The sequence below is a fragment of the Thunnus albacares genome, chromosome 4 (assembly GCF_914725855.1).
Source record: "Thunnus albacares chromosome 4, fThuAlb1.1, whole genome shotgun sequence".
Taxonomy (NCBI): Eukaryota; Metazoa; Chordata; class Actinopteri; order Scombriformes; family Scombridae; genus Thunnus; species Thunnus albacares.
Genome location: NC_058109.1, coordinates 28,847,331 through 28,871,590, shown reverse-complemented (window position 1 = coordinate 28,871,590; position 24,260 = coordinate 28,847,331). Strand labels below are relative to the sequence as shown.

The 24,260-nt window shown below is 41.2% G+C and overlaps 1 protein-coding gene across 2 annotated transcripts in view; it reads left to right on the top strand.

The window, feature by feature from the left end:
- The window catches only part of cdh4 (cadherin 4, type 1, R-cadherin (retinal)), a 200,717-nt gene that overhangs the window by 63,136 nt on the left and 113,321 nt on the right, over nt 1-24,260 (top strand). For both annotated transcript variants that reach the window (XM_044349577.1, XM_044349578.1), the window contains exon 3: nt 20,212-20,235. In XM_044349577.1, the coding sequence (XP_044205512.1) occupies nt 20,212-20,235 (24 nt within the window). The remainder of the gene's footprint in view (nt 1-20,211; nt 20,236-24,260) is intronic.

The following is a 24,260-nucleotide window of genomic DNA, read 5'->3' as shown; positions in this document are numbered from 1 at the left end:
TACATTTGTCAAGCAGTTATATATTTTCTAAGAAGAATGCATCAGCCATTCCTCTTAACTGTTTCATCAGTTGTTCAGATACTGCAGGGACTCGGCAAACATGGAGAAATAGCAGGAGCTTGGCACTTAAATGTAGCTGCTGCGCTTCAAGGCAATACTGCTTTTCACTTTTTTGAAGTCTGTGGCTATCCGTATAGTATTGATATTATGTCTTAGTTTTTCATTTCTGGTGGAAACTGTGGTGATGTCTTGGGGGAGTTCAGTGTGTTCTCTACTGTTAAAAGACCCCGGACCTCGATAAGTCCCAGCGAACTCAGTGACTGGATGCCTGAGGGGACGAATATTTCCCAGATTCAATCCTCCTAAAAGAGGAGTGTTTGGTCAAGAGCTGTAACTCATTTTATTCCCCTACCTCCTTGCCTGCACTCATTTCCTTTCCTCTTTGGTGTCTCTCTCAGTCTCTCAGTCCAGTGGCAATGTGACAAGTGAGCAATGATTCATATGCAGTGAGCAGAATAGAGCCTATTTCACATGTCTTGTGAGCCCCACTGAAGTCACCAAGCACACCCCCCAAACCGCCGCCACCACGCATCCCATCCTGTAACATCCTCCCGCACACAGACACACACACACACACACACCTTGCTTTGGGATACTTGTGAATATTATTTCAGTGGTGTGAAGCTGACAACATTTGAGGAGACAGAGAGGGAGCGAAAGCTGTGATGTTTACACATCTCAGATAAATGACCGTGCTGTTTGCTTTAATAACCACCGCGAATGCAGAGACACAAGTAATTGCTTTGATCTTGCTTTGATGGCTACAAATAATGGCACTCTCCATGATTATGGAGTCAGTTAGGTGCTGGAGGCGTACACACAGGCCCGTGCGCACAGACTCACCGCTCGTGCACATAACTTTACGTGAGAATTCCCCCGTCCCTCACCTCTTTTAGTTTTTGTCTGGGTTTCCACCCCAGGGCTTGATTTAGATGAAATGTCACTTTTAATGGAAAATTTGATGGAAGCAAAACAACGCTTGGAATATTGCTTGTGTAAGTAGCAGGAAGGGAGGCAAGTGCCAGGGCGATGTCAGCGGCAGGGGTTGTTTCTCTCTTGATTGTACTCTTTAGGAATTCATTGGTTGCCTGTATGATATTAGTGTTGTAGCAAATGTAGCCCCCAGGCAGGCAGGGCAGCCGGCACATTGCTACTCTTTATAGATGAGCATGCCAGGAAGAAGTGCGTTTGCAGCCTGGCCCTGCTGTAGGCTGCACTGTGGAACCAGCTGAGGGGAGTGGACGGTGGGGACAAGTGCCACAGTGGTGCCTCATATCTGCCCTTTCTTCTTGTTTTCATCTCGCCTACTTCTTGTCTTAATTGCTTTCATATCATGAATTTGTATGAGTCGCACTCACATTAATGAGACACAAACCTCCTTGGCAAGCCAGCATTATTTTTTGCTCGATTGGCTTCAATATCCAGGCATTGCTGCTCAAACACTTCACTTATGCCTCTCATGCAACCAGCTGCTCCTCTGCATCAAACCAGTGGGTATTTCTTAATGTCAGTGGTGCAGAAATGATCATGGCGTGCCACAGGCGACTACAAGACCTCCCTTGGACCCCATTTGTAGCAGTGCAGATATTAGCCTCAGTATCATTTATGTAGGCAGCCATGCAGTTTTGTGTTTCTATAGTAACTCTGGCCACACAATATTCCCATTTGGCAGTGTAGTAATTAATTTATCTCTATTGATCTCTTGTATCCCTCAAGCCTTTCAGCAGGGTGGCCTGAAAGCTGAAAGCTGCATTGTTGATTGAATGCACAGTCTATCGTCAGATGCGATCGCAAATCAGTCCCCATAGGGGAATAGCTGGGGGCGGGCCAGATTATGTTCTTTCATGCTGCAGTGGTAATGATTCATTTCATCGCACAGGACAGCAGTGACTGTAATTTCAGGTTTGGTGGGCAGCAGCCTTTGCCCTGTTCATGGTCATATAGACTGTCATGACAAAGAGTGGAATAGGCTCTTAAAGCACAGCAGACCATTCATATCTGACTCCAGCTTATTCCTCATATTTTGCTTCTGATGCATTTGGCATACAGGGAGCATGATGCTTCAGGTTCACATTTTTATAATAAGATGTTCCTGCCATCTCCCAGCACAGTCTGACATTTACTCAGAGCAGGGCAAATAAGGATAGAGAAAAAAAATAAAGGAATATTTGCCCAAGGACCTTGAACTCGCACTCACACTTTTTTACTTCCCAGGTATTATGTTTCTTTTATGCATCTTCTACGTCTACCCTGTCTCCGGTCCCTGTCCTCTGTCCCTTGTCTCCTCAGTCCTGCTTCCCTGCCACGGGCTCCCGCTCTACCCAGCTTCCACGGACCTGCTCCCCTTTCCCCAGCCTGCCTCATCTCCTGGTTCCCAGCTACCAGCCCAAGCCCCAGTTTCCCAGCCACCAGTACTGGTTTCCCCCTGGCCTGCTTTAATAAATACCTTGCCCTAGCGTGTACCTGTTTCCTTACCTCTCTGTGTCTGCACATGAGTTCACCTGCTCTGCCCCCATGTAGCACAACCCTGGCAAGCAGATGGAAAGAAATTATCTTATAGACCTCTCCAAAACATCTCAGGGATGCAGAGTCCAGAACAAGTCGTAGTAGTGTGGAAAAAGATGTTTGTATAATAACCATTGTATTCATTACCCACTCAGTAACGCAGAGGAAAAATCTCAAGTCGTGAACCTGCTACACAATATTTCATGCCTTTGGGAAAATACAAACTTAACTTGTAGTCTTCTGGATGTCAGTGCCTCTATTTCTTTACTTATGTTTCCCATCTTAACCCAGGGGTGCTGCCTTGGGAAATAAATAGCTATCAAAGAGAGGAAAATGAGAGAGAGGTGGAGACAAAGCTTGAGAAGAATGATAGGGACAGTAATAGTACAAGACAACTCAACGGGAGGCAGAGAAGTCGAACTGAAAGCAGCAGAAGCAAGATGGAGATGGGAAAAAAAGTAATGATAGCTCACCTTATGTCAGCCTCTGTGACAGAAATGACTTGGAAGTTTGGAGACCGGCGTTGTCATGGAAACAGATTTTTGTGCTGCTGACGGGTGGGAGGGGGTCTCTTTGTGTTTTTCCAGGGGATGACAATGCCCGCCGATAAAGATGTCATCCTGAGAAAAATAGGTGTTGGCCGTCAATGGCCCTGAGTGCTGACATTGCCTTTGCCAAAGCCGTATTGTCCTGGGCAGTCCGCTGAGGATTCTAAAGGCTTCTCTTGTGTAACTCTTTTTTATTTGAATTTGAAGAGTGCTTCCCAAAGGGCCTGTTTAAGATAACATACTGCAAGACTGGAGATGTGACATGTTACGAACTGTGGCGAAAAGATAGAGTTCTGCCTTTCATATTTGATGATGAGTGTAGGATGCGGAACGACTGAGCGGTGTGAAAGCAAAAGATAGAAAGTCGACTGTCCTCTTATCATGAATTCAGTCCTTGTAACCACACAACTAATATACTCAAGGAGAAGGATAATACAACTCATTACTATTAGATCAGGATTAGAGGGAGGATTGCTCTGTAATCCTTCTACCAACACTCGCAACATGGATCTTCCAGAATATTCCAGCTTCTGTGTTAATGATCATCAACACCAGTAATGTGCTGGGTCTTGGATCACACTTTGTCCTAGTATCCTCGCACGAGTTTGTGTGCTGGAGGCAAAAGTCCTGTTTATCATGTCCAGGCTGTTGTGCATGGGGGCCGCATTTTTAATTAAAAGTCGTCGTATCTCTCTCGCCAACATTGGGAGGTGTGATCACTGCCTGTCACTTCAGCTAAACACAAACATGTTTATTTTTGGTCCCAGATTCATTTAATGGGCTTGTCAAAACTGATGAAAATTAGAGGAGGCAGAGGCGGCTGATAAGCCCCACTGTTATTAGATGGGCTGGAGCTGTTGTTTGTCTGCCTTAGTTTGTCCTGTGTTGATGCATAAATGCCTGTGTATACATAGCCACCAATCTAAAGGAAATGCACAACCCTGCACAACTGTTAATTCATTCCCAGACATGCAAAGTCAGGTGATTTAAGTTTGCTAGACTCAAACTTTTAAGAATAAATAAAAGATTTGACATTTGTATCTAGTGAAGAAGCCCCACAGTACTCTTTGCTGCAGTCCACTCAGTATTTTCTGATTTGTAGAACTGCAGAAGTAAATGCGAACAGACAAACTCGTGCTCTCATTCGCTTGGGTGCTTTCTATCTTTGTATCTTGTCCCTCCTGTACACAGAAAAGAAAGCAAAAGTTGGATTTTTCCTACAAATTCTTTGAGGGGCAGAGTAATGGTGTACTCGTGCTGCATGTTGTGCATCAAATAAAGATGTGTATCAAATAAAAAGTAGGGCTTTTATATCAGTACCTAAGTGTATGCAAGTGTCACTCCAGAGCCGCATGATGACAACTGTATTTCTCCTAATGGCAAAATATTGGTCCATGTTTCTGCAGCTGTATTGGAATAGATCAGATTGTAGTTTATTGGTACTTTACAAGTCTGAATTGGAAAGATGATGGGATTTTACTGCTTTCCTGCCACCCATAATACAGCACAGTTGTATTTGCACCACAGAGGGTGGTTTTATTGAAAAGCTCTTCTTGCTGAGGTTATGCAGACAAATGACAGCATGACATACGAATGCAGCCATCTGCTCCCTATGTGGGCTTTAGTAGAGGGCATAATTGCATAGTACTTTTATTGTGTTTGTTGTTCAAGTCAATTGTCATCTCATAAAAATGCAAATACAGCACATATGGAACATGAGTCATACAATGAGGTTACAGAATGTTGGGAAATTGGGGGAGTTTGATGAAGAAAAAGACAGACAGAGAAAAAAGATATGGAACAAAAAGAGTCAGATATCAGAGGGAAATAGTTTTTTGTGCCTCAGCCTATTCAGAGACCCCCTAATGCTGCATTTCTAACTGTGAGGAAACCTCTTGTAGATTCAGACTAATGGAACAGGAAAGGGTTAGAGTACTGCTTAGCATGAATTAGCATGACATGTTATGAACCCAAATGTACCCAGCAGATTTTTTATTTTATTTTATTTCTTACCTCTAGTGACACTTTGGAGCTTCGTTTTGATGAGCAGGTCTCTGTGTTGATTTTATCTTGTGGAAATTTATAATGCATACAAACTATTCCACAGATAGAAATGTTGAGCTAACGTTCTAAGGATTGTAGCAATGCATCAGTAAAAGGAGAGAAAGAAGAAGATGTAAACAACACAGTTTTCAAGATCGAAAAATTGGCTTCATAGATGGATGGAAATGAGCTCAACACATTTGTTTGGTCTCAAGGATACACATAATGTGTTCTGGTTAAAAACGCTAAATATAAACATTATTTCACATGACAGCTTTAAGGTTTAAAACCCCATATGAAATATGAAACAAACTTTAGAAAATGTCACTTTACTAAAATTATGATAAATTCAGGGTTAGAAATGTGAACTGCGCCTTCTGGCATAGTGGCCACAGTCATAATCGCAGATAACCTGATTAATCTAGGAGACAAAATACAGCTTTATTGTTTGTTTGTTTGTTATTTTTTTACTGTTGATGAGCCAAGACACCACGGTGGAAGGATTCCCCAAATATCAGCACTGAAAAAAAGTCCATTGGGAATCAGCAACCTTTTTGATACATTGATGAGTACAAGTACATGACTTGGATTGAATGGCAATCCGTTCAGTAGCAGAAAATCTGTCCAGTTGCAGTGGGCATAGCTGTTGTCACAGTTTGGGAGATGTGTGGCTTGGATAGTTTCAGTAGGTGCTGTACCTCCAACCCAAATGCTCCTTCCATAGCAATAATAAAAGCCCCCAGGGAAGCATGACCACTGTCTCACACATTAAGATGCAGTTAATGTTTCAAAGAGCAATTTGTTGATACCAAGCAAATCCACACTTTGCATTTACTCAAATGAATGGGTAATGTAGACATAACAACAATAATGTTATGTCACATTTCACTGTATTAGAGTAGTAAACAGGATCTGACTGCTCCTCCTTTTAAACAAGGCAACACCCATACACACACACACTAAAATATTGTTGAAATATTCGGGCAAGCCACAGAAAGCACTAAAAAGCAACTGCTCCTAAGTCCTACCTTAGTCTTTCACAAGAATGGTTTGAAGTGTGTTGTAGTGCGTTCATGTATCTAAGTGCTCTGTTTGACCTTCTCACTGTCTCAGTGCCCAGAACTGAGTTCATCACCTCTTATGTGACCTACTCTCTCAGGCCTGCTTGCTGTCATTTTCCTTGAACTACAACCAGTCAAAGACAGTGGAGTGAACACCAAAACAGAATCGATGTAGAACCATTTGGAACATATACATACAAAAACCAAATTAAAACTCTGTATCTGTCGGTTTCGCGTGCTGGTACAGACTGTTTTTTTGCAGCAGTGAACTGCTACATGAATAATTAACAAGCAACTATTTCCATCAGTTGGCAACAGGTCCAATCAAAAAAGTAGTTTGTAGTCCATGTTTGTTGTATTGATACACAAATTGAAAAAATCAAACCAATTTTCAGATGTTCATTATTATAAAACATGGTATTTAATTCCATAAATACAGCATCAATGGCGTGGATGCTGTATTTATAGAACTGGGACATTTATCGATCATTGACATTTTAGGAGCTTAGAGAGGTCAAAGTGAAAGACTGTGCCTGATGTGGTGCTGCATTTCAAAGTCTGACTTCATTTTGCCAGTTTTTCTTCAGGAAAAAGGCATGATGACAGCTGTTTTTGTGCCTTCACTTGTCAAAGTGCACTCGTTGGCCCTTTCATAGGACCAGTGTACAAACCAGTTTGACAAACAGTTGTAGCCAGTCTCCCAGTCTGTCATGTTCTTTTGATGTCTCCAGGAAGCAAATCACCACACAGGGTCAGTTGGAGGGTTCTGTGGTCATTGTCAACCACAAAAGCCTCTAAATCAAAGCTTTAGGAGGAGAGAGAAAGCCACTGGATTCCAATATAAAGGCTTACTTTGAACATCTCCATAAATGTCACCTCCACTTAAAGACATATCTTCCTGAAGTAAGTGGCTCATACACTTTATTCTCTTGGATCAAGATCAAAGAGTCCACAGTCATCGAATGGGTTTCAGGTTCATCTGTTCTCTCTGATTTTGTTGCACTGCTTCATGTTTTGGTAAACTGTCTTACACATTTTACTTGAGAGTCAGGGCCTAACAACCTGCTTCAGAACACACTGCAGGAACCCTGACGAAGCAGTGTCTGCATGTCGACATGCATCTCATAATGTACTCTACAACTCCTCCAGCAGACATATAATAGACCCCTAACAGACCCAAGGGAGATTGTTAAATAGTGTGGCAGGTTAGCTAAGAGTAGCAGTGAAGTATTCCCATGTGGGGATAATCAAATAGACACCTAAGGGATTGATGGCAGGTTTTAGCCGCCTCCTAATAGACACACATTGGACAGATATGACTGCGAGGATGAGTCCCAGGTGGATGTGAAATACTTCACAGTAACCGTTAGCTCCTGGTTGTCAATAGAAGCCAGAGGATAGAAGGGAGCTGAGGTGGGATGATACTTGGTTAGCAGGCAGTGATGCTCTTTGTTGGCTCAATGGTTAAATGGAGTTGCAGGGAGGTGTGGTGGGGGGTGTAGAGGGTGATAACCTGACACAAAGCAAATGGAAAGAGACTGACTGGCTGCTGCAGAGGTGAAGTCTCTTGTGTCATAATGACAGTTTATCAGTTATTTTCTCTTGTTATTTCTCAAATTGTCTCCTATTCATGCAACATGTGACTAAAATGGAAGAGGTAGAAGTGAGAGGAGCACTGAAACCTCCGCTTCAGTGTCTACTTTTTTGTCTTCCACCCTCATCATTTCCTTCCCACCCTCTGTGGATCCACAGGGTCGAACTAAGCACCTTCTGTCCTCCCCAGCCTACCCAACTCTTGATCTCCCCAGGCCCTTCGCCATCCTTCACCGGTCTTAATGACAGACATTTATTTAATTCGAGCTACTGGGAAATGAGATTAGTTTTGACGGAGGAGGACATGGGGGACAGAGAGGAGAGCAGGAGAGGGAGAAAGAAAGTGAAAATATGTGTGTCGCAGCCCGTCACCCGCCACCTACCTGCCTCGCTGGCTTCAAGTGCAAGTCATTTCAGAACAGCACATTTAAAGGTCCAGTGTGTGGAATTTAGTGGCGTCTAGCAGAACGGACTTGGCAAAAATGGAATATAATATTCATAAGTATGTTTTAATTAGTGTATAATCACCTGAAAATTAGAATTGTTGTGTTTTTGTTACCTTAGAATGAGCCCTTTATATCTACACAGGGAGAGGGTTTTCTTCCATGGAGGCCGCCATGTTGCACCACCATGTTTCTAAAGTAGCCCAGAATGGACAAACCAAACACTGGCTCTAGAGAGGGCCTTTGGCGTTTTTCAAAAGTTTCACAGCCACTGTAGGTTCTTCTTCCAGCTTGGAATAGGAGGGATATTCAGTTGTTTGCAACCTGCAACCTCACCGCTAGATGCCACTAAATCTTACACACTGGTCCTTTAATGCTATTATAGTCCATTGCTTGTCTTTCTGTCACAGGCTCCATCATGACTCACTGCAGCATGCCCCAATGAGCCAGCAGGAAGATGATGACAGAGATGATGTTGATGAAGATGATGATAGTAGTGATGATGATGATGACAGGCTGTTGATGCTGTCGGTTGGTAATGTGATCACATCCACAAGACGTCGCTGATTGCTTCTTCAATGCAACTTCCTACTTCATTATATTAGCAGAAGCTCTGCCGTTGGGATATTGCTCTCCATCAAACAGCAGCGTCAGACTCCACATGTTAGTGGAAGGATTGAGTCAGCAGTGTGTGTGTGTGTGTGTGTGTGTGTGTGTGTGTGTGTGTGTGTGTGTGTGTGTGTGTGTGTGTGCGCGTGTGTGCTCCACTTGACTCTGTGCAAGCTTGTGCAGTCTCTCGCCCTCCAGCTCTGACACAGTCCACAGAGAGGGAACTGCGACAAGAGACCTTGATTTAGACACATGCTCAATGTGGCATTCTTCACACACTCAGACATGGAAGTATGTGCATATTCAGCAGCACACACACTCATGCAATTTATTGTTCTTATATGTAGTCTGAATTGCCAGGTGACTGTGTACACACGCACACACACTAATGGGCACACTCAGCTGAATGCAAATGCTATGAGATAAAGCATACACACAGTCTGCCTACAGAGATACGAGGCAGCTACAGAGGAGCACTTGGCTGCCTAAAGCCCCCGAAGCGCATGTCAACTCCTCCCTCCATCCCACATCGGGGCTCTGCATTTTAACTAAACATCTGGCTGTGTCAGCACCAGTTCATCACAGCAGGGACCCCCCGCCCACCTCCCTCTTTGCCTCTGTCTCTACATGTTGGGAGGCTGCATTCAGAGAAAACTCTGTGCATTACACATTGTGATGCATATTGGTTTGGGGAGTAGCTATTTATGAGTGAGGGTTTGCATGCATATTCATTTGGATTTAATTATCAGGCAGAGGTAGAAAATGCTAGATTTGACTGGTTAAACATGTACGAGTGTCAAGCATATAAATGCATGCCAATATGCACCCACAAAGGCCAAACATCCTTACACATAAGATGTTTACATGCTGAAATGAAACCACCTACTGGGCTTATCAGTTGCTACCTACAGTGCATTAACATTAAGGTTGAGACACCCCATTAAATGTGTTTAGCCTCCAGGGAAAGTACTTTAATGTTGGCTGAGAGAAAGTACAAATAGCTCAGTACAAGCTGGAGTATACAGTATACATTAATTGGAGCATTTTGCACAACATGACTGATTTGGCTCATGATGTTGTTGACAATGAAAGTTATGACAAAGAATGTATAGTGACCTGACATTGTACAGAGAAATGAGAAGGCAGAAGTCATGTCTGTGGAGCCGTCTAATAATTAAACATTGGCCAGGTGGTACATTTAACCAGCAATGAGAGGGTCATTTTCATTAAAATGAGTCATGTTCAGTTTTTTGTTTCACTCTGTATTGTTTTACAGTGATTCTATTACTTCTCTGAATAAAAATTACTGTAGCAAATTAGTTATTTCTGTATTTATTGGTGCCACTAATCAAAAAACACTTACGCTTCATTTATGCATCAATTACCTTTAAGTATTAGATTTAAACCCAAAAACTGTATGCTGCCAGCATCCACTATTATTTCATACATATTTGTCATTTCAGATGAATAAAGACAGAATCGTTTTTTTTTCATTGATTTATGTTGTTATTGTTCCCGCTGTTGATTTTATTGAATTATTCAGTTACTGTCTTTTGTTTCTACGAACACTAGAACTGATGCGATTGACAATGAAGAATGCTTTTTAAATAACAAGCCCAGTGCTGAACATCACCTCTGGTTTACATTTTGAGAAATTCTTCAAACCCAAGAGTCAGAAAAGCAGCTAAGTAGCCGCTGCACATTTGAATGGATTCTATTTGCTTGTTGTCAAGATTATTGGCAGGATTGATACCCATGCCTGAGACACTCTAGCCTTCTGTCTTGACTTGTACCAGATGGGGAAATTAGTGGCTCAGCTCCTGACAGCTCTCTGATGGAGAACTTTTAGAAGTTAGCATGTCTGATGGAAACTGAATCAACCTCTCAATCTGTTTGGAGCACTTTTTGAAGATTTGTTTTGACGTCTATTTTGAGTGACCATGTGATGTGTGAACGTGTGCTACATGTTTTTCCAGCATTAACAGGGTGAAATCTCACCTAGTATGACTGCTAACCAAGGAAGTAATGTCAAAACACATTAAATCACAAAGTTCTGTTCACTAAGTTATCATCAATACATCCTCAGTGCATCCGTGTAGTTTTGGGTGCAATGCACGTAAGCGATGCTTATCACTGAAGAAAAGGGGCCTTTAGTGATTACAGTGTATTGGCAGTTGGGTGTGTGTAACAGCAGTCTCTTGAAGTGCCCCATTACCTCTGATTTAAAGTGTGTACAGAGCAACAGGGCAAGCAATACAGTCCCTCCTCTGATGGTACAAATAGCATTCTGCTCAAGGAGAGGACGGCTGCACAGAGAGAAAAAGAGCTAAATTCTGGGAAAGAAAGTGGGTCTTCACAGGCATGAAGTCATATTTTCTAACATTAAGAACATTTTGGCATGCATCCATTTTTCTTACCTGCATTGGTTTTTGGCTTAATTAAAATCTACATTTTCTGAGATGTGTATTAGACAGGATATACTGAAAAGCTTTCTACTTCCTCTACGTACACGTTTATTTATGCAAAACTACGTCTCTCAAGTTAACAAGAAAATGTGTTTCAGTGTATGTAAACCACACTTAATGGAACACATTTAGTGTATTTATTTTGAACTGGAAACATGTTTAACTGACTGAACAAAGTGAATAATTATGATAAAAATTCACAGTTAAATGTGGCAATGGAATTTTTTACTATTACTAGACCTTTCTATTCCTCAGGACAATGAAGAGAGAAAGTCATATATCCCCAAATGTGCTGGCTGGTATTAATTAATCATCCTATATTCTGCAGCAGAACACACTCAGATGTTGCCGGCTTGCCAAAGCAACATGTCCGAAAGTATTTTCCCGTTTGAATCACAAACAGTTGCAATCCAGCAACATTCTAGTAATCAGTTATTCTAGGCTAATCTCTCAACATGTGGTTTCATGTGAGCCAAGAGGGAGTCATGACTCACTGCAGAACAAGTGTTTGGCCATCTGGCAAACACTTTCTTTTCTCACAATCAACACTTCTATTTTAGATTTCAAGTTTTGGCACTCATCATTTTTCCAGTTGCAGTGATGGAAAGTAACTGTTCTGCTCTTTGATGTACTTGCACTTTACTTGTATTTCCACTGATATAACATCATACTTCAGTATTTTTCAGAGGAAAAGATTGTACTTTTTACTCCAAGACAGCTGTAGTTAGCAGTTACACAGCAGACTAAGATTTTTCAAACAAATCATATGACCAGCTAATAAAATATGATTGTTATAGATTAAACTACCTAACAGAATATAAAGTAGCTAAAATTAGCTTCACCTTGACCAGCTACATCATTAAAATGCTAATTACATGTTCATGCATCAATAATTTGCAATACACTAAAGTAATATAATATAATATAATAATATATCACACTACATAATAAGTACTTTTACTGTTGATACACTGCTGATGATGTACTTTTACTTAAACCGTAACTATTTTGGCCACTTGGGGGCAGCACAACAAGATGTAAACACTACACTGATATAATATCTTCTTATAAAGCTGACATGGTAGTGTTAGGAAACAGTTGCCTGTTCACACATCCAGCAGACAACGACAACGTCCCCAACAACTTGTGAGGTAAATATCTTGCTCTTTAGCCGCTAAATGCTCCACTATGTTCACCAGCTAGTCGCCTACTTTGTCTGCTGTTTGGTGCTGAGCAGGTTGTGAATGGTGAGATTGAGCTGGTGGGCTTTTTTTGCTGGAAACAGCTCCCTGCTGCATATGGAAACAACACTGATGAGAGCGGTGGGAGTGAGCCAAAACAGTAAAGTTGCCGACTGTAAAACCAAAACAATGAGCTGAAAGATGCTAAAACGCTACCTACAGCATAGGGAACTGCAGAGTCTGTTGATAGTTATCTGTGGGTTTTTCACTATTAGTGACCCATCTGACATTACATCTACTGATTTGAACCTTCATGGATACAAATATATTGATTAGAACAACTTAAAAATTCTGAAGGCTTTTACTTGTGATAGAGTATTTATACAATGTTGTATAACTTATCGCTTGTCATCAAGTAAGCAAACTACAACACGTATAGCTATCAATGATGTGTACATGCAAATCACTGTCAACAGACACATGCAGTTTTGGCACAAGTGGCATTTATCATCAGATACACTTCAGATACACACGAATATAGAGTTTTGTACATTTTCATGAATTTGATGTTGGTTTGTTTCTTATCATTTTGAGAACAAAATCACGGAGAGAAAACAAAAAACATTAGAAAGAGAAGAATCACTGATCAGCACATACTGTACAAGGATCTCACATCTCAATGCCAGCCACCTGCCAGGAGAGAGGCTGGTCATTACTGGGTATTAGTATCTGCAGGTCCATGGATTAGGCAGCCCTCATCTTACCATATGGAGTTGATTGAATTACATGTTAGGAGGAGTATCTGTTAGTCTCAATATGAAACCTCTTTGGGCAGTGGCTTTGGTTTATGTGTTGTATTGAGGGATGAGTATACAATTGCCCTCTTTACAAGGGCCCTATTACCACAAAACGTTAATGCTCCATGTCATTGTGCTTCCATTCTGTCACTTTAGTACAATAATTAATCAAAATAAACATACAGCGCTTGACAATAAGGCTTTTATATTCGGCACTAATCAGACAACTCATTAGGCAGTAATGAGCCGACTCTGCCTGCTCTTGTCGTGTTTGGGGGAAGTTTGGCGCATGGGGAGAAGTGTTTGTGTGTGTGTGTGTGTGTGTGTGTGTGTGTGTGTGTGTGTGGGTGTAAGCACACACACACACACACACACACACACACACACACACACACACACCAGCCGGAACTCCTGTAGTCCCACTCCAATTATGGCAGCATCTCACCCGGGAAGAAGCCCACTTACCCAGCATTCACTTTATGAATAATTGATTGTTTTTGCCAGTGTTATATTTGTAAATACACGTTTGCTCTCTGATTAATAGTTTTCTAGACATACTCATTTGTTCAATTTGATTAGACTCTTAAATGTATAATTTATTAGCTGAAAATGCTCTCTGGTTATTAGTCATCACAAGGGCAACAAGAAGATTTGGCATAAGGACGCATCTGCATGCAAACAGACGTGCTCACATCAATCCACGCTCACTCACATGGCATGTAGCATTGTGCATGTGATTTAACACGTTGTTCGGATGTAGTGAACATTTTGGCTGCCTTTCAGCATGTGTTTTGAAAGTCATTTAGACTCAGTTTTTTTGAGAGTATAAAAAGTAAGCAAGCAAAGATTTCTCAATACAATAATTAGGTCCATACACGGATTTAAAGAAAGGTTATCACACAGACAATACGGATGTAATTTGGTGTTTTGTGAGAGCTCAAAATGTTTTCTTCATGCCTTTGATGAAGGGAATGAGTAACTGTGACCTTTTGGATGAGTCTGTAATATGTGGGAGTCTGCATTATCACTTGTTTTGACTGATTCTTTTCACAGCAGTAGTCAGCTTTGTAAGGAATCTGGTCAAATGTGTTGGATGAATTTAACAGAAAACTGGTTCACTCAAGAATGCAGAATGTATGTCTGAAAATGTAATTTATTCATTGGAGAGCAAAGATGAAACAAGCAGCACAAGAACATCACAGTGACAGGATACATACCTGTGTCAGTGCTTTCTTTCATTTTCTAATTTACTATTTGTAAAATATGAAAAGAAGTGAAAAGAAGAAATATGAGAAGTGTTTTGATGCCACTCATTCATCTTTCTCAAGATCCTGTTTTAGTCGATGCAGAACACCTGAGCAATTTGTAAAAGGACATGACAAGTAAAACTGCTGTGTCTGTGTCATCTGTAATACTCTTACAAATTTTCTACAGTATGTATCTTTTTGGCCAGCTGCAGGAGAACAGTGTGTTCCTCTCATGTATTCATACATCAGTGGATGGTGGAACAAATGCATGCAAGCTTTGGCTGATTTTCATCTTTTCGCTTCCTGGGAGTGTACTAGCCAGCTATCAGAGATTTTCTGAAAATGCACATGTTTCAGATTGTAAAAATGACTCCTAGTGAACAATAAAGATTACTTTACATTATATGGTAAAGCGTACTTTTAGTACACCACCAAACAAATGCAAGGGGAGTTAAAGGTTGTAAGCTATATATCAGACTGGATACTGTGTATTTGTAGTCCCAACATTTCAGCAGTGCCACCATTACATCGTTGATACAACTGGGCAACTGATGATTATGTGAAGTTATGAAATTTCAAAAAGCATCAACCCCCTTAAGTCATTGTTGATGATTGTGTCACATTCATTTCAATATTTCATGAGATTTTTGGGTTCTATGTGTTGGATTTTAAGTTATTTGCTTATTATTTGAAATGTTAGCAAATATGTATCTTTAGCCCAAAAAAGTATATATCAGGGGCCTGTGCCACAAAGCTACAGTATTATGATGTTATCCAGCTATCTTGATGGATTTGTTCACACACTCCTCACACTTTTGCCACTTATGAATTCAAGACTATTGCTTTTCATGAAAGGTGGCAGATGGTTGTTATATTGATGCCTTTTGTCATGAAATGTTGCCCTAAATATTTATGTGGAGTGCTTCTCGGTAGCAGTTATGTGAGTAAAAACTGTGTGTGTAAACAAAGATAGATAGAAGTAACCAAGACAACTGGCTAACAACATAATCTAACTTTGAGACACAGGCTTCAGGTCCTGGTGATTCTTCATAGTAGCAGAAATGATTGGAAGGTGAATGGAGTTTATTGGAGAATGCATAAAGGCACTTTAACCACAGGTGTCGTCTCCGCTATACTCATTGATTTGATAACATTAAAGAAATTCATTTAACAGAAATTGCAGTTGCATGCAGGCATAAAGAGATCCTCAAGTTTAAATGAACAATGAGTGGTTATTATTAAGGATGGCTCTGAATTAGTCATCAAATCAATGTCTGTACTCGTAGCTTTTTAATATGTTCAAATATGTGATCCAACCATTTCCTCTGGATGAAATTACAAAATGTTCCCATAATTTTAATCATGCTAGTATAACCAGATAAAAGTATCATACCACCTGTTAAAAGGCACCAGAATACAGTAAATGACATGATATGAAATGATTGATGAATTTTCTGGGGGAGGACCCCCAAAACCCCCGTTAGATTGTCCCACCCACATTTTGAATGCTTCCTCAACCCATGTGTTCAATCTTACAAACAGTTTAGACCTGTGACTTCATCAGCTGAATTGATGCAACTTAGAAATCGGCTGGTATTTATTAGTTGATGTTTCCTGGTACTTCTACCTGCTCCTGATGATAGTTTTAATGTTAAACCAAACGCTTAAACACCACAACAAAGCCTCTGTTCTTTTCTGGAGTAACTCTACTCTTATAAGTTTTGCTGTGTTTCTGTGAGTGTTTCTACAGCCTGATGCTCATTAGGTTTGTATGATACAATCTACGTTTTATCTATCTATATCATAACATTATAATCATATGTCATTTGTTGTGATTATGAAATGAAAATGACATTCTTGGTTTCAGTAAAGGCAGTGTACCAACAGCCATGTAAACTAGTCCATTTCTGAGCTTTGCAGGACACTCAGTATTCTATTGAGATCTTATACGTGCATACACGTACATCGCAAATATCTGCTTACTCATGGCAGATATTTTGATTTGTCATTGCAGGAAAAGCAGAGGTGTTGCTAATACTATTAATGATAGCTCTGTAAGCCATGACGGTGTGACAGTGAGCCAGCATGAACACCATCTGAAACTGAAGCAGCTAAATGCAATTCGGCCATAATTAATTTAATTATGTTCACCTGTGATTTTCCAACTGTGACCTGTCAAAATGTCCTCAGTGAAAAGCGCCTATATGAATGACACTGAATGGTTAATTCTTTAAAGCCCCTACACGGCCATGGTATAGTTACACTGGTGTTAATAGAATTAACAGGATAGTGTTGGTTTTCCTTGACTCTCTCGTTTGTTGTTGCACTTCTTAGGGCGGGAAAACGTTTTACCAGTGTGATTCTTCTGGTTTCTTTTGGATTAGTTTGGTGACCGCAACAAACTCCTGGAATATCTCCATCTAACTTCAACCTGAAAAGAGGTTTAATCAGGCAGATTAACTCAAAACACCAGTGAGGGTGTGCAGGGCTGGTAGTGGTCTTAATTGATAGTCAGACATTTTTTGAGTATTTAGTGATATTAAGATGTCCGCTTTCAGTATTGTGATAGCGGGCTGTTGCTGATTTAGCTGTTACAGCATGTACAGTGTTGTTGAAAACCTTGAAACCTGTTGCACAGAGGTTGTGGACGAATGCCCAGCAACTCAATGGGGGGGTCTCACTTACAAAACTGATAGACATGGTGCATCATTGGTGTGTGTAATTATGTTTTTGTGTGTGTGTGTGTGTGTGTGTGTGTGTGTGTGTGTGTGTGTGTGTGTGTGCATATCACTGTGTGTAACTGTGCCCTTCGGGAATGCTAGCAGGCCAACTGAAGAGAGGAGGAAAAGCAGCACTGCTCTGCACCATATGCCAAATATGAGCCTGCCTGCCAATTTGTGGGGGATACTGGCAAGTGCTAGCAAGGCTGAATTCTTGACAGAGGGAGATGAATAATTGAACATGTGCGGAGCGAAGTTCTGTTGGGATAGAGTGGGGTGCCTTTATACATGGAGAGGGGGAATGGAGAGAGTGGGGCTGTCTATGAGCAAAACTCTCATTTAGATAGTGATGTGTTTGCTTTTTGTAAACAAGTCAGAAAGTTGCAAAGATTTTAAGATGAACTTCAATGGATTTATGGTGAGACATGAGTGGAGAAAGCACAACTCATTGGGATTCATGCATTTTGATCATAACAACTACAACCAAAGAGGCCAAAAGCTGTCTTCGATTCTGCAAGTTTGCACTGCAACCTCACAGAAAACTGAGAAAATAAATGTGCATACTGAAAACTAAAGCATGAGAAGAGAAAGCAAGAGAGATCTGTATAACTTAAACAATTTAGTGGAGACATTTATTCAAACGGGGTATGTACTTCATACTCAAATTTTTATTTAGCAGACACTGATCTAGAACAGCTCCCACTAAATGCAACTTTAGGACAAGCTTACAATTTCTTACAGTTGTAGGACTTTACACCAGGCTCTTGTAAAAGTTCAATTCAGTCTTCTGACAACAGATTCTCAGACAGTATTGTATATTCTGGTGAAAAGTGACCTTGAGTCCACATACCTTTAATGTGAGCAAGTGTAGCCACTTTTAAAGCTGTACATTATCTCAAGATTTCAAACAAATAAAAGGACAAAAATGTGACACTTCTCACTAAGGCAGACAAGAGGAGGAGAAAATGTTTTTTTAGCACAACTCCATCCAACATGGCTGGTTTAGGTTTAAATTAAATGTCAGGGCGACTTCAGCATGTTGACCTTATGTCAGATGAACATGGCACATGGCACAAGTCTGTATTTAAAGGTTGCCATGTGTGAGAAACTCTTCATGACAGCTCTCAGGTGGTGATTACATATAGGATATCAGGCATGTTCCTATATGTCCCATATGTTGTATGTCCCTATCACATTTGGTGTCATCATTTGAGGGAGTGTGTCAACTATCAACACATCATCCCCTTGAGGAAATCCACTAAACATCACCTGACAACATACTGAAATCATCCCTGTGCTTGGAATTAAAGCAAAACAAGAATGATGGAGATAGTCATGGAGGGATTTCTGCACCCGTTTTAGACGCAAAACAACCAAGTTGTGTTTCTCCTTATTTACTTAAGGGCCGCACTGGTGTTTTGTGCCAGTAAAACAGAAGAAAAGCTGACCAAGCTTCTCATGCAATATGTATTTTAAGGCACTCCTGTTTAAAGGCGCAAAACATGTGAGGAGGAAATTGATTGATTGATTTTAATGGCTCTTAGCAGGTTATTAACTGTTATATTATGTGCAGAAAAATAATCTTATCAAAGGAGTTCACCTACAGATTTTTCATAACTCATTCAATCACTGATCTTGTTGAGCTGACAAGTCAGGATATTTAACTAATATTTTCTCTCATAAAGTGTCATTCTTAATTTAGACTTGCAGTTCCAAAAGTGTCTCCTCCTCAATCACTATTCCAAGTTCAACAGCAGAAAACACTTTTGTTGCTCCATTCCTTTCTAGACATGTGCAACAAGCATCAAAACAACCCAGCATCAGCTCTTACTTAGCAGACTTTGCAGAATTAGATTAACTGCAGCTGAGCTCGTTATATTTGTAGTCTCAGTAAATACCCCGCGAAATTAAAAAAATTGGGGTGTCGCAAACGTTTTCTCCCCTGACGGTAATTTGTGACAGTTAATATCCCCCATAAGAGTGTACAGCCACACCACATTTTTAATTTTCTTGCTAAACTTTTGTGAGTAAGCAAAGATCAACTGACTAATATAAAACATTATTATTTTGCACTTAAAGTAAATCCACAGAAACAGGAAAGAAACCTGGAACCAACAGAGAGCCATTACCTAACATTTTTATTTAAACATTTTTTAAATCACAGGGCTGGGAATTATGATTTCCTCAAACCTTAAGTTTAAAAACCAAGTGCATCTGATCAGTGCTGGGGTTTTTTTTTTTTAAAAAAAGTTTTAGTCAGCTTTAAGGCTTTCCAGATTAAAAAATGTGAGCAATAAATGCAAAAACGAGCCATGGAGATTGCTTCTGATCAAATCTCACTAAGCAACTCTGCTGGAGGACATGAGAAGGGCAGGCAACCAGGAGAGAGACATCAAGAACCTCCACGGCTGCCTCTCCTCTTTCTGTCACACAGCTGTAGTGCCAAGGTCTGAATAAATATCGCCCACGACGATGTATATAAGTGTGTGCAATGTGCATAAGCAATATCCCGCAATTCTCCTGTGTTTCAATGAGTGAGCACGAGAGCAATATAGACATCACTACAAGCTTTTGAAGATAATGATGAATCCCGCTGCTTGAGGCAATGACAAGAAGTATAAGAGAGAAAACAAACTGTATTCTGGTTAAATGGTGCTGCCTGGATAATAGACAGAGACAAATGTGAGCGACTACGCAGTTGTGACAGCAAATTTTCTCCAATAGCATCCCTACGTTCTGTATATGTCACTGTCCGGCTATTGCCTGACTTTTCATTAATCCTCCTCATTGATCTGTTTTGTTCTCTTGTTTACCGGTGACTTTAGTATTGCAGTGCCACTTTTACTGAAACCTATTATGTTTTAATCATCATCTTCTCTCTCCTCTCTTCTCCCCTTGCCCCCCCCACCTCTCTCTCTCTCTTTCTCCCTCTGTGACAGATACCACCCTGTCCAGTGAACGTGGTAAGTACCGCAGCCGCACACTCCCTTGATTTACAGCCATCTGTGCGCGGACTCTGCCAGCAACAGCGGATTGGCTGTTTGTGTTGATGTGGAAGGAACCATTCTCAGATGTTGGTCTCAGCGGGGAAGTGTCGAGCCACAAACATCATTTGCATCACCAGGAAGATATTTTGCTCTCCAGCACATTGCATGTCACAGCAAATGTTGAAAAGAGGACAAAAACATCAAGCGAAGGCAATTATGAAAGCAGCATCCACAGACCCATGTGGCCAATCAGAATTTGAATTTAGCATATTTTCCCTGCACGCATTTTGCCTCGACCTACTTAGTCAATTTACCCCCTTTTGACTCCAATAGTATTTAATAAGAAGCCAATAAGGAGTATCTTTTTCACTTTGTCTCATTCCAGCATTAGTGGAATACATCACCATGTAGTCTAAATAGAGAGTAGATGGATTCCCCCACTGTGGCAGCCTCTCTTTTCATTTTATTTTCTATTTGACTCCCTTCTGTCATGCTGTTATTAATGGCTTCCTGTGCTCAAAGGAGCAATTTAATCATTTCATCAAACAGGTAGAAAGATGCAGTGCACTGGCTTTGTTTGTATCTTATTTTGCATGTCTGTGTGTGTGTGTGTGTGTGTGTGTGTGTGTGTGTGTGTGTGTGTGTGTGTGTGTGTGTGTGTGCTCTGGCCGGACATCTGGTCTGCCCTGTAAGCAAAGTGAGACCACCTGTGTCAGTCTTTCTTCTTCTGTCACACGGCTTCATGTGCTTGTAGATGCTCTCGCTGTACATGTCGAGTTTCGGTGTGGCACTGAGACAGGAAGTGATCCTGCTTAACTCGCGCTCCGCCCCACAAAGGATGATGCTTTGGGGTGAAATTGTTGAGCTAAATGTGTATGGTGGCATCACACAGTGTAGACAAAACACCACATGCTGTGTGTCTGGTCTTTGAAACCTCAAAGTGGTGAGAGAGAAGAGAAGTGTAAAGTTGTGGTTCAGATCAAGCACTCGAGGATTATTTTTGTGTACCTGGTTAACCTACATCCACTGGTGGAAGAGATGGTGATGCGCGGCACAGAGAACTTTGTGTGATCAATTTTTCATTGCTGACCTAGCAACAGTATGGCACTCTTTTCTATCCAGTTAGTTTTGAACAATGAGGAAGGAATAGGAAGTCACAATAGACAAAGATTTGTATTCATTCTGAGTATTATCCTTGATTTTGACCTCATCTCTGCCTTTCTTAACCGCCCTGCTGCTCTCACATTAAAACACATGCATGAGTTGTCTCCTCTCCCACACCTACTTTCCTTTTCTATACTGCTGAGTAGTCACATAATGTGAGTGATATTCCACAATGAAAGGCAGAAAAAGAAGAGGAAAGTAATGAATGGATTAAAAAGCAGATGAGAGAGTGAGAGGGAGGCGGTGTTAGGGCAAGGTCTGTGTGCCCTTGGTCCGTTTATGAATTGCAGCCAGCAGGCAGCCATCCAGTAGACTGCTTATCACTCACCAGAGCATTCATCATTCATGCCTGTCAATAACTGTTTTCATAAAATATGTGCATGTGTGTTTTTGGACTGACATAAACATACAGTATATACCTGCAGTGCACAACAGTACATACTTGTGCTTCCTCCCTTTGTCTTCCTGTGCTTAACAAGCTCCTCTCTGCCCCCTCTGCAGCGATGGGGTGTGTTTGGAGTCGTCTGATAGGCCTTCTCAATGTGAAGTGGCTGCTGGCGCATCCTCTCCCAGCTTAATTGGCTGTACCTGAGGCAGGAGGGCAAGGTGTAATTGCGATAAGAGAAAACGCTGTGCTTGGCTGGTTTTAGTGCCCTTATCTATAATCTCCGGATTGATTATGGTTTTTCTGCCAGCCGTGCAAATTGTTCAGCCCCATCAGCTGTGCTGGAAACCACCTTAACTCTGTCTTGGCCAAACCGCAGTGCACATCAGCAAACTATAAACCGGACGGTGCATGTACTGCTGATTAGGCTACAATATCCTGACCGTTGGCTTTCATTTCTGGTCTCTGCTGGTTGTGTGTGCTCACAAAGTGTTACATGCATTCCTTTTTTTTTTTTTTTTTTTTTTTTTTTTCCTTGCTAAAGGCAACAGTGATTATATTAGAGGCTGCACAGTACAGTTTAGCATCTGATGTACCGCATGAATGTCTTTTTTATGGTCAAATTAACAAGGTTACATCTCCCTGCAGATCCTTTCATGTCAGCAATCCAATTTTAGAAATGAATATCCCTCTAAACACTTAAATATCTTAACAATAGATTATATTTTCTAATCGTCAGCATCTAAAATCACTGACACTTAAGCAGATACACCTACAGAGATGCTTTGCGTACAGTCTCTCACTCAGTCTGTCTGTGTCTCCCCCACCCCTTCCTCTTTTTCGCTGGTTTTGAGTAGCAGTTGGGGCTGAAAGAGCAGCTAATGGGCTGCAAAATGTCTCCAAAGCTAGAGAAACAACAGAAGCTAATGTCTCAAAGCTCTTCTGAAACAACACAAGCGGCGAAGAACCCTGACAGTGCAAAGAGAAGAAAAGGGGGAAGAAAGCATCCCTGGTTTCCTCTAATGTGTTAGAGAGGCCATCTCTGTCAGCCTAATTGTAGTGAAGCTAGTGGCCTTGGTGAAACGGCGTAATTGCCTGCTGGAATGGATCGCACTACACTGTTGGCTGCACTCTGTGAGGTTTCCTTCCTTCCCCGTGTAACGCAAGATCCTGAACGCGGCTCAACAGTGTTCTGACATTTGCTGTTTCAATCTTTCTAGCTCAGTGCTTAGTAGGGCAGTTCAGGGCTCAGGGATATTGACAGGGCAATGTGAAATATTACAGTTGGCAATTTTAGCGGGATAAGTTGATTTACCTGTGTGGAACCTGAGAGTTGTTACTCCAAGTGAATTAAGGGATGGAGTTTCACAGCTTGCTTTAGTCGTGCTAATGTGAACATGTGTTCATGTGAAGAGTGCTGTGCTTAATAATCTGAGCATTCTATTAATTTTTATGTTTGATTGTACGAAGGGGATCATGTTAAAAAAGACCTGTGTGTTGATGCATTAAATGCGTCTGCCAAGGAGAAGCTGCACGGAATGCAATTCTTGATCATTCACACGCGTTTTTCTCTAAAATGTAGTGAAGCGTGTGGCCCCTTCTGCTTCTCTTCCCCCTCAGTACCAATTAAAGCTGTTTTTCTGCAGCAGATCTTGAGCTGATGAAGACAGCCACTAAGAGCTCTTGAAGAAAAGTCGCACAGGACCTGTATGGCAGATGGTTTGTGCTAAAGTTATGTGCAAAGAGAGATAGCAGGGAAGAAGGAAACAAACAAGCTTAAAAATGGCATGCCGTCTCCAGCGAGGAGCTCCTATTTTCTACCCAATTTAAGACTTACCATTTCCAAATTTTCAAACTTTTCCTCAAAAATGCTGTCAAACCTGCGTGAGACTAGGGAAGACAAAAGATCTTGTTCTTGTTGAGAATTTTTGCAACCATCCTCCAAAGCTATTGAGGATCGTATTTTCTCACAAAAAAAAAAAAAAGTGCTTGGAGCTGCTTGATCTCATGGCTTTGACCAGCTCTCCCAGCTGAATGGAAACAAGCTTTGCTCCGGCCTTTCCCTACAAAGGCTGAGACAGTAGAGAGTCAAGGCACAGAGGACAGCGCCTAATGGCTACAAGTCCGGCTTTCCCCCAGTGGATTACATGTTTCAAAAAGATAAAGCTTGATCAGTATTTTTAGAGAGAAAAGGCCTCTTTTGTGATGCAGATGAAAGCAGACAGGAAAGTTTCTGGAATCAACGGGGTCTAAGGCTTTGTGCTGAGGTTCAGAGCATACAAACGAGGAAAAATAGACCATAGATAATACAAGCATGTCTTCAGGGTCACACCATTTTACTGTGTGGTGTGTTCCTCCTTTACCTGCAGGTATTTCTCCTTCAGTCCTGCCTGTTTCAGTTGAAAGAGCGAATGCTGCCGACTACAGCTGCAACATTAGTCAATTAATCAAT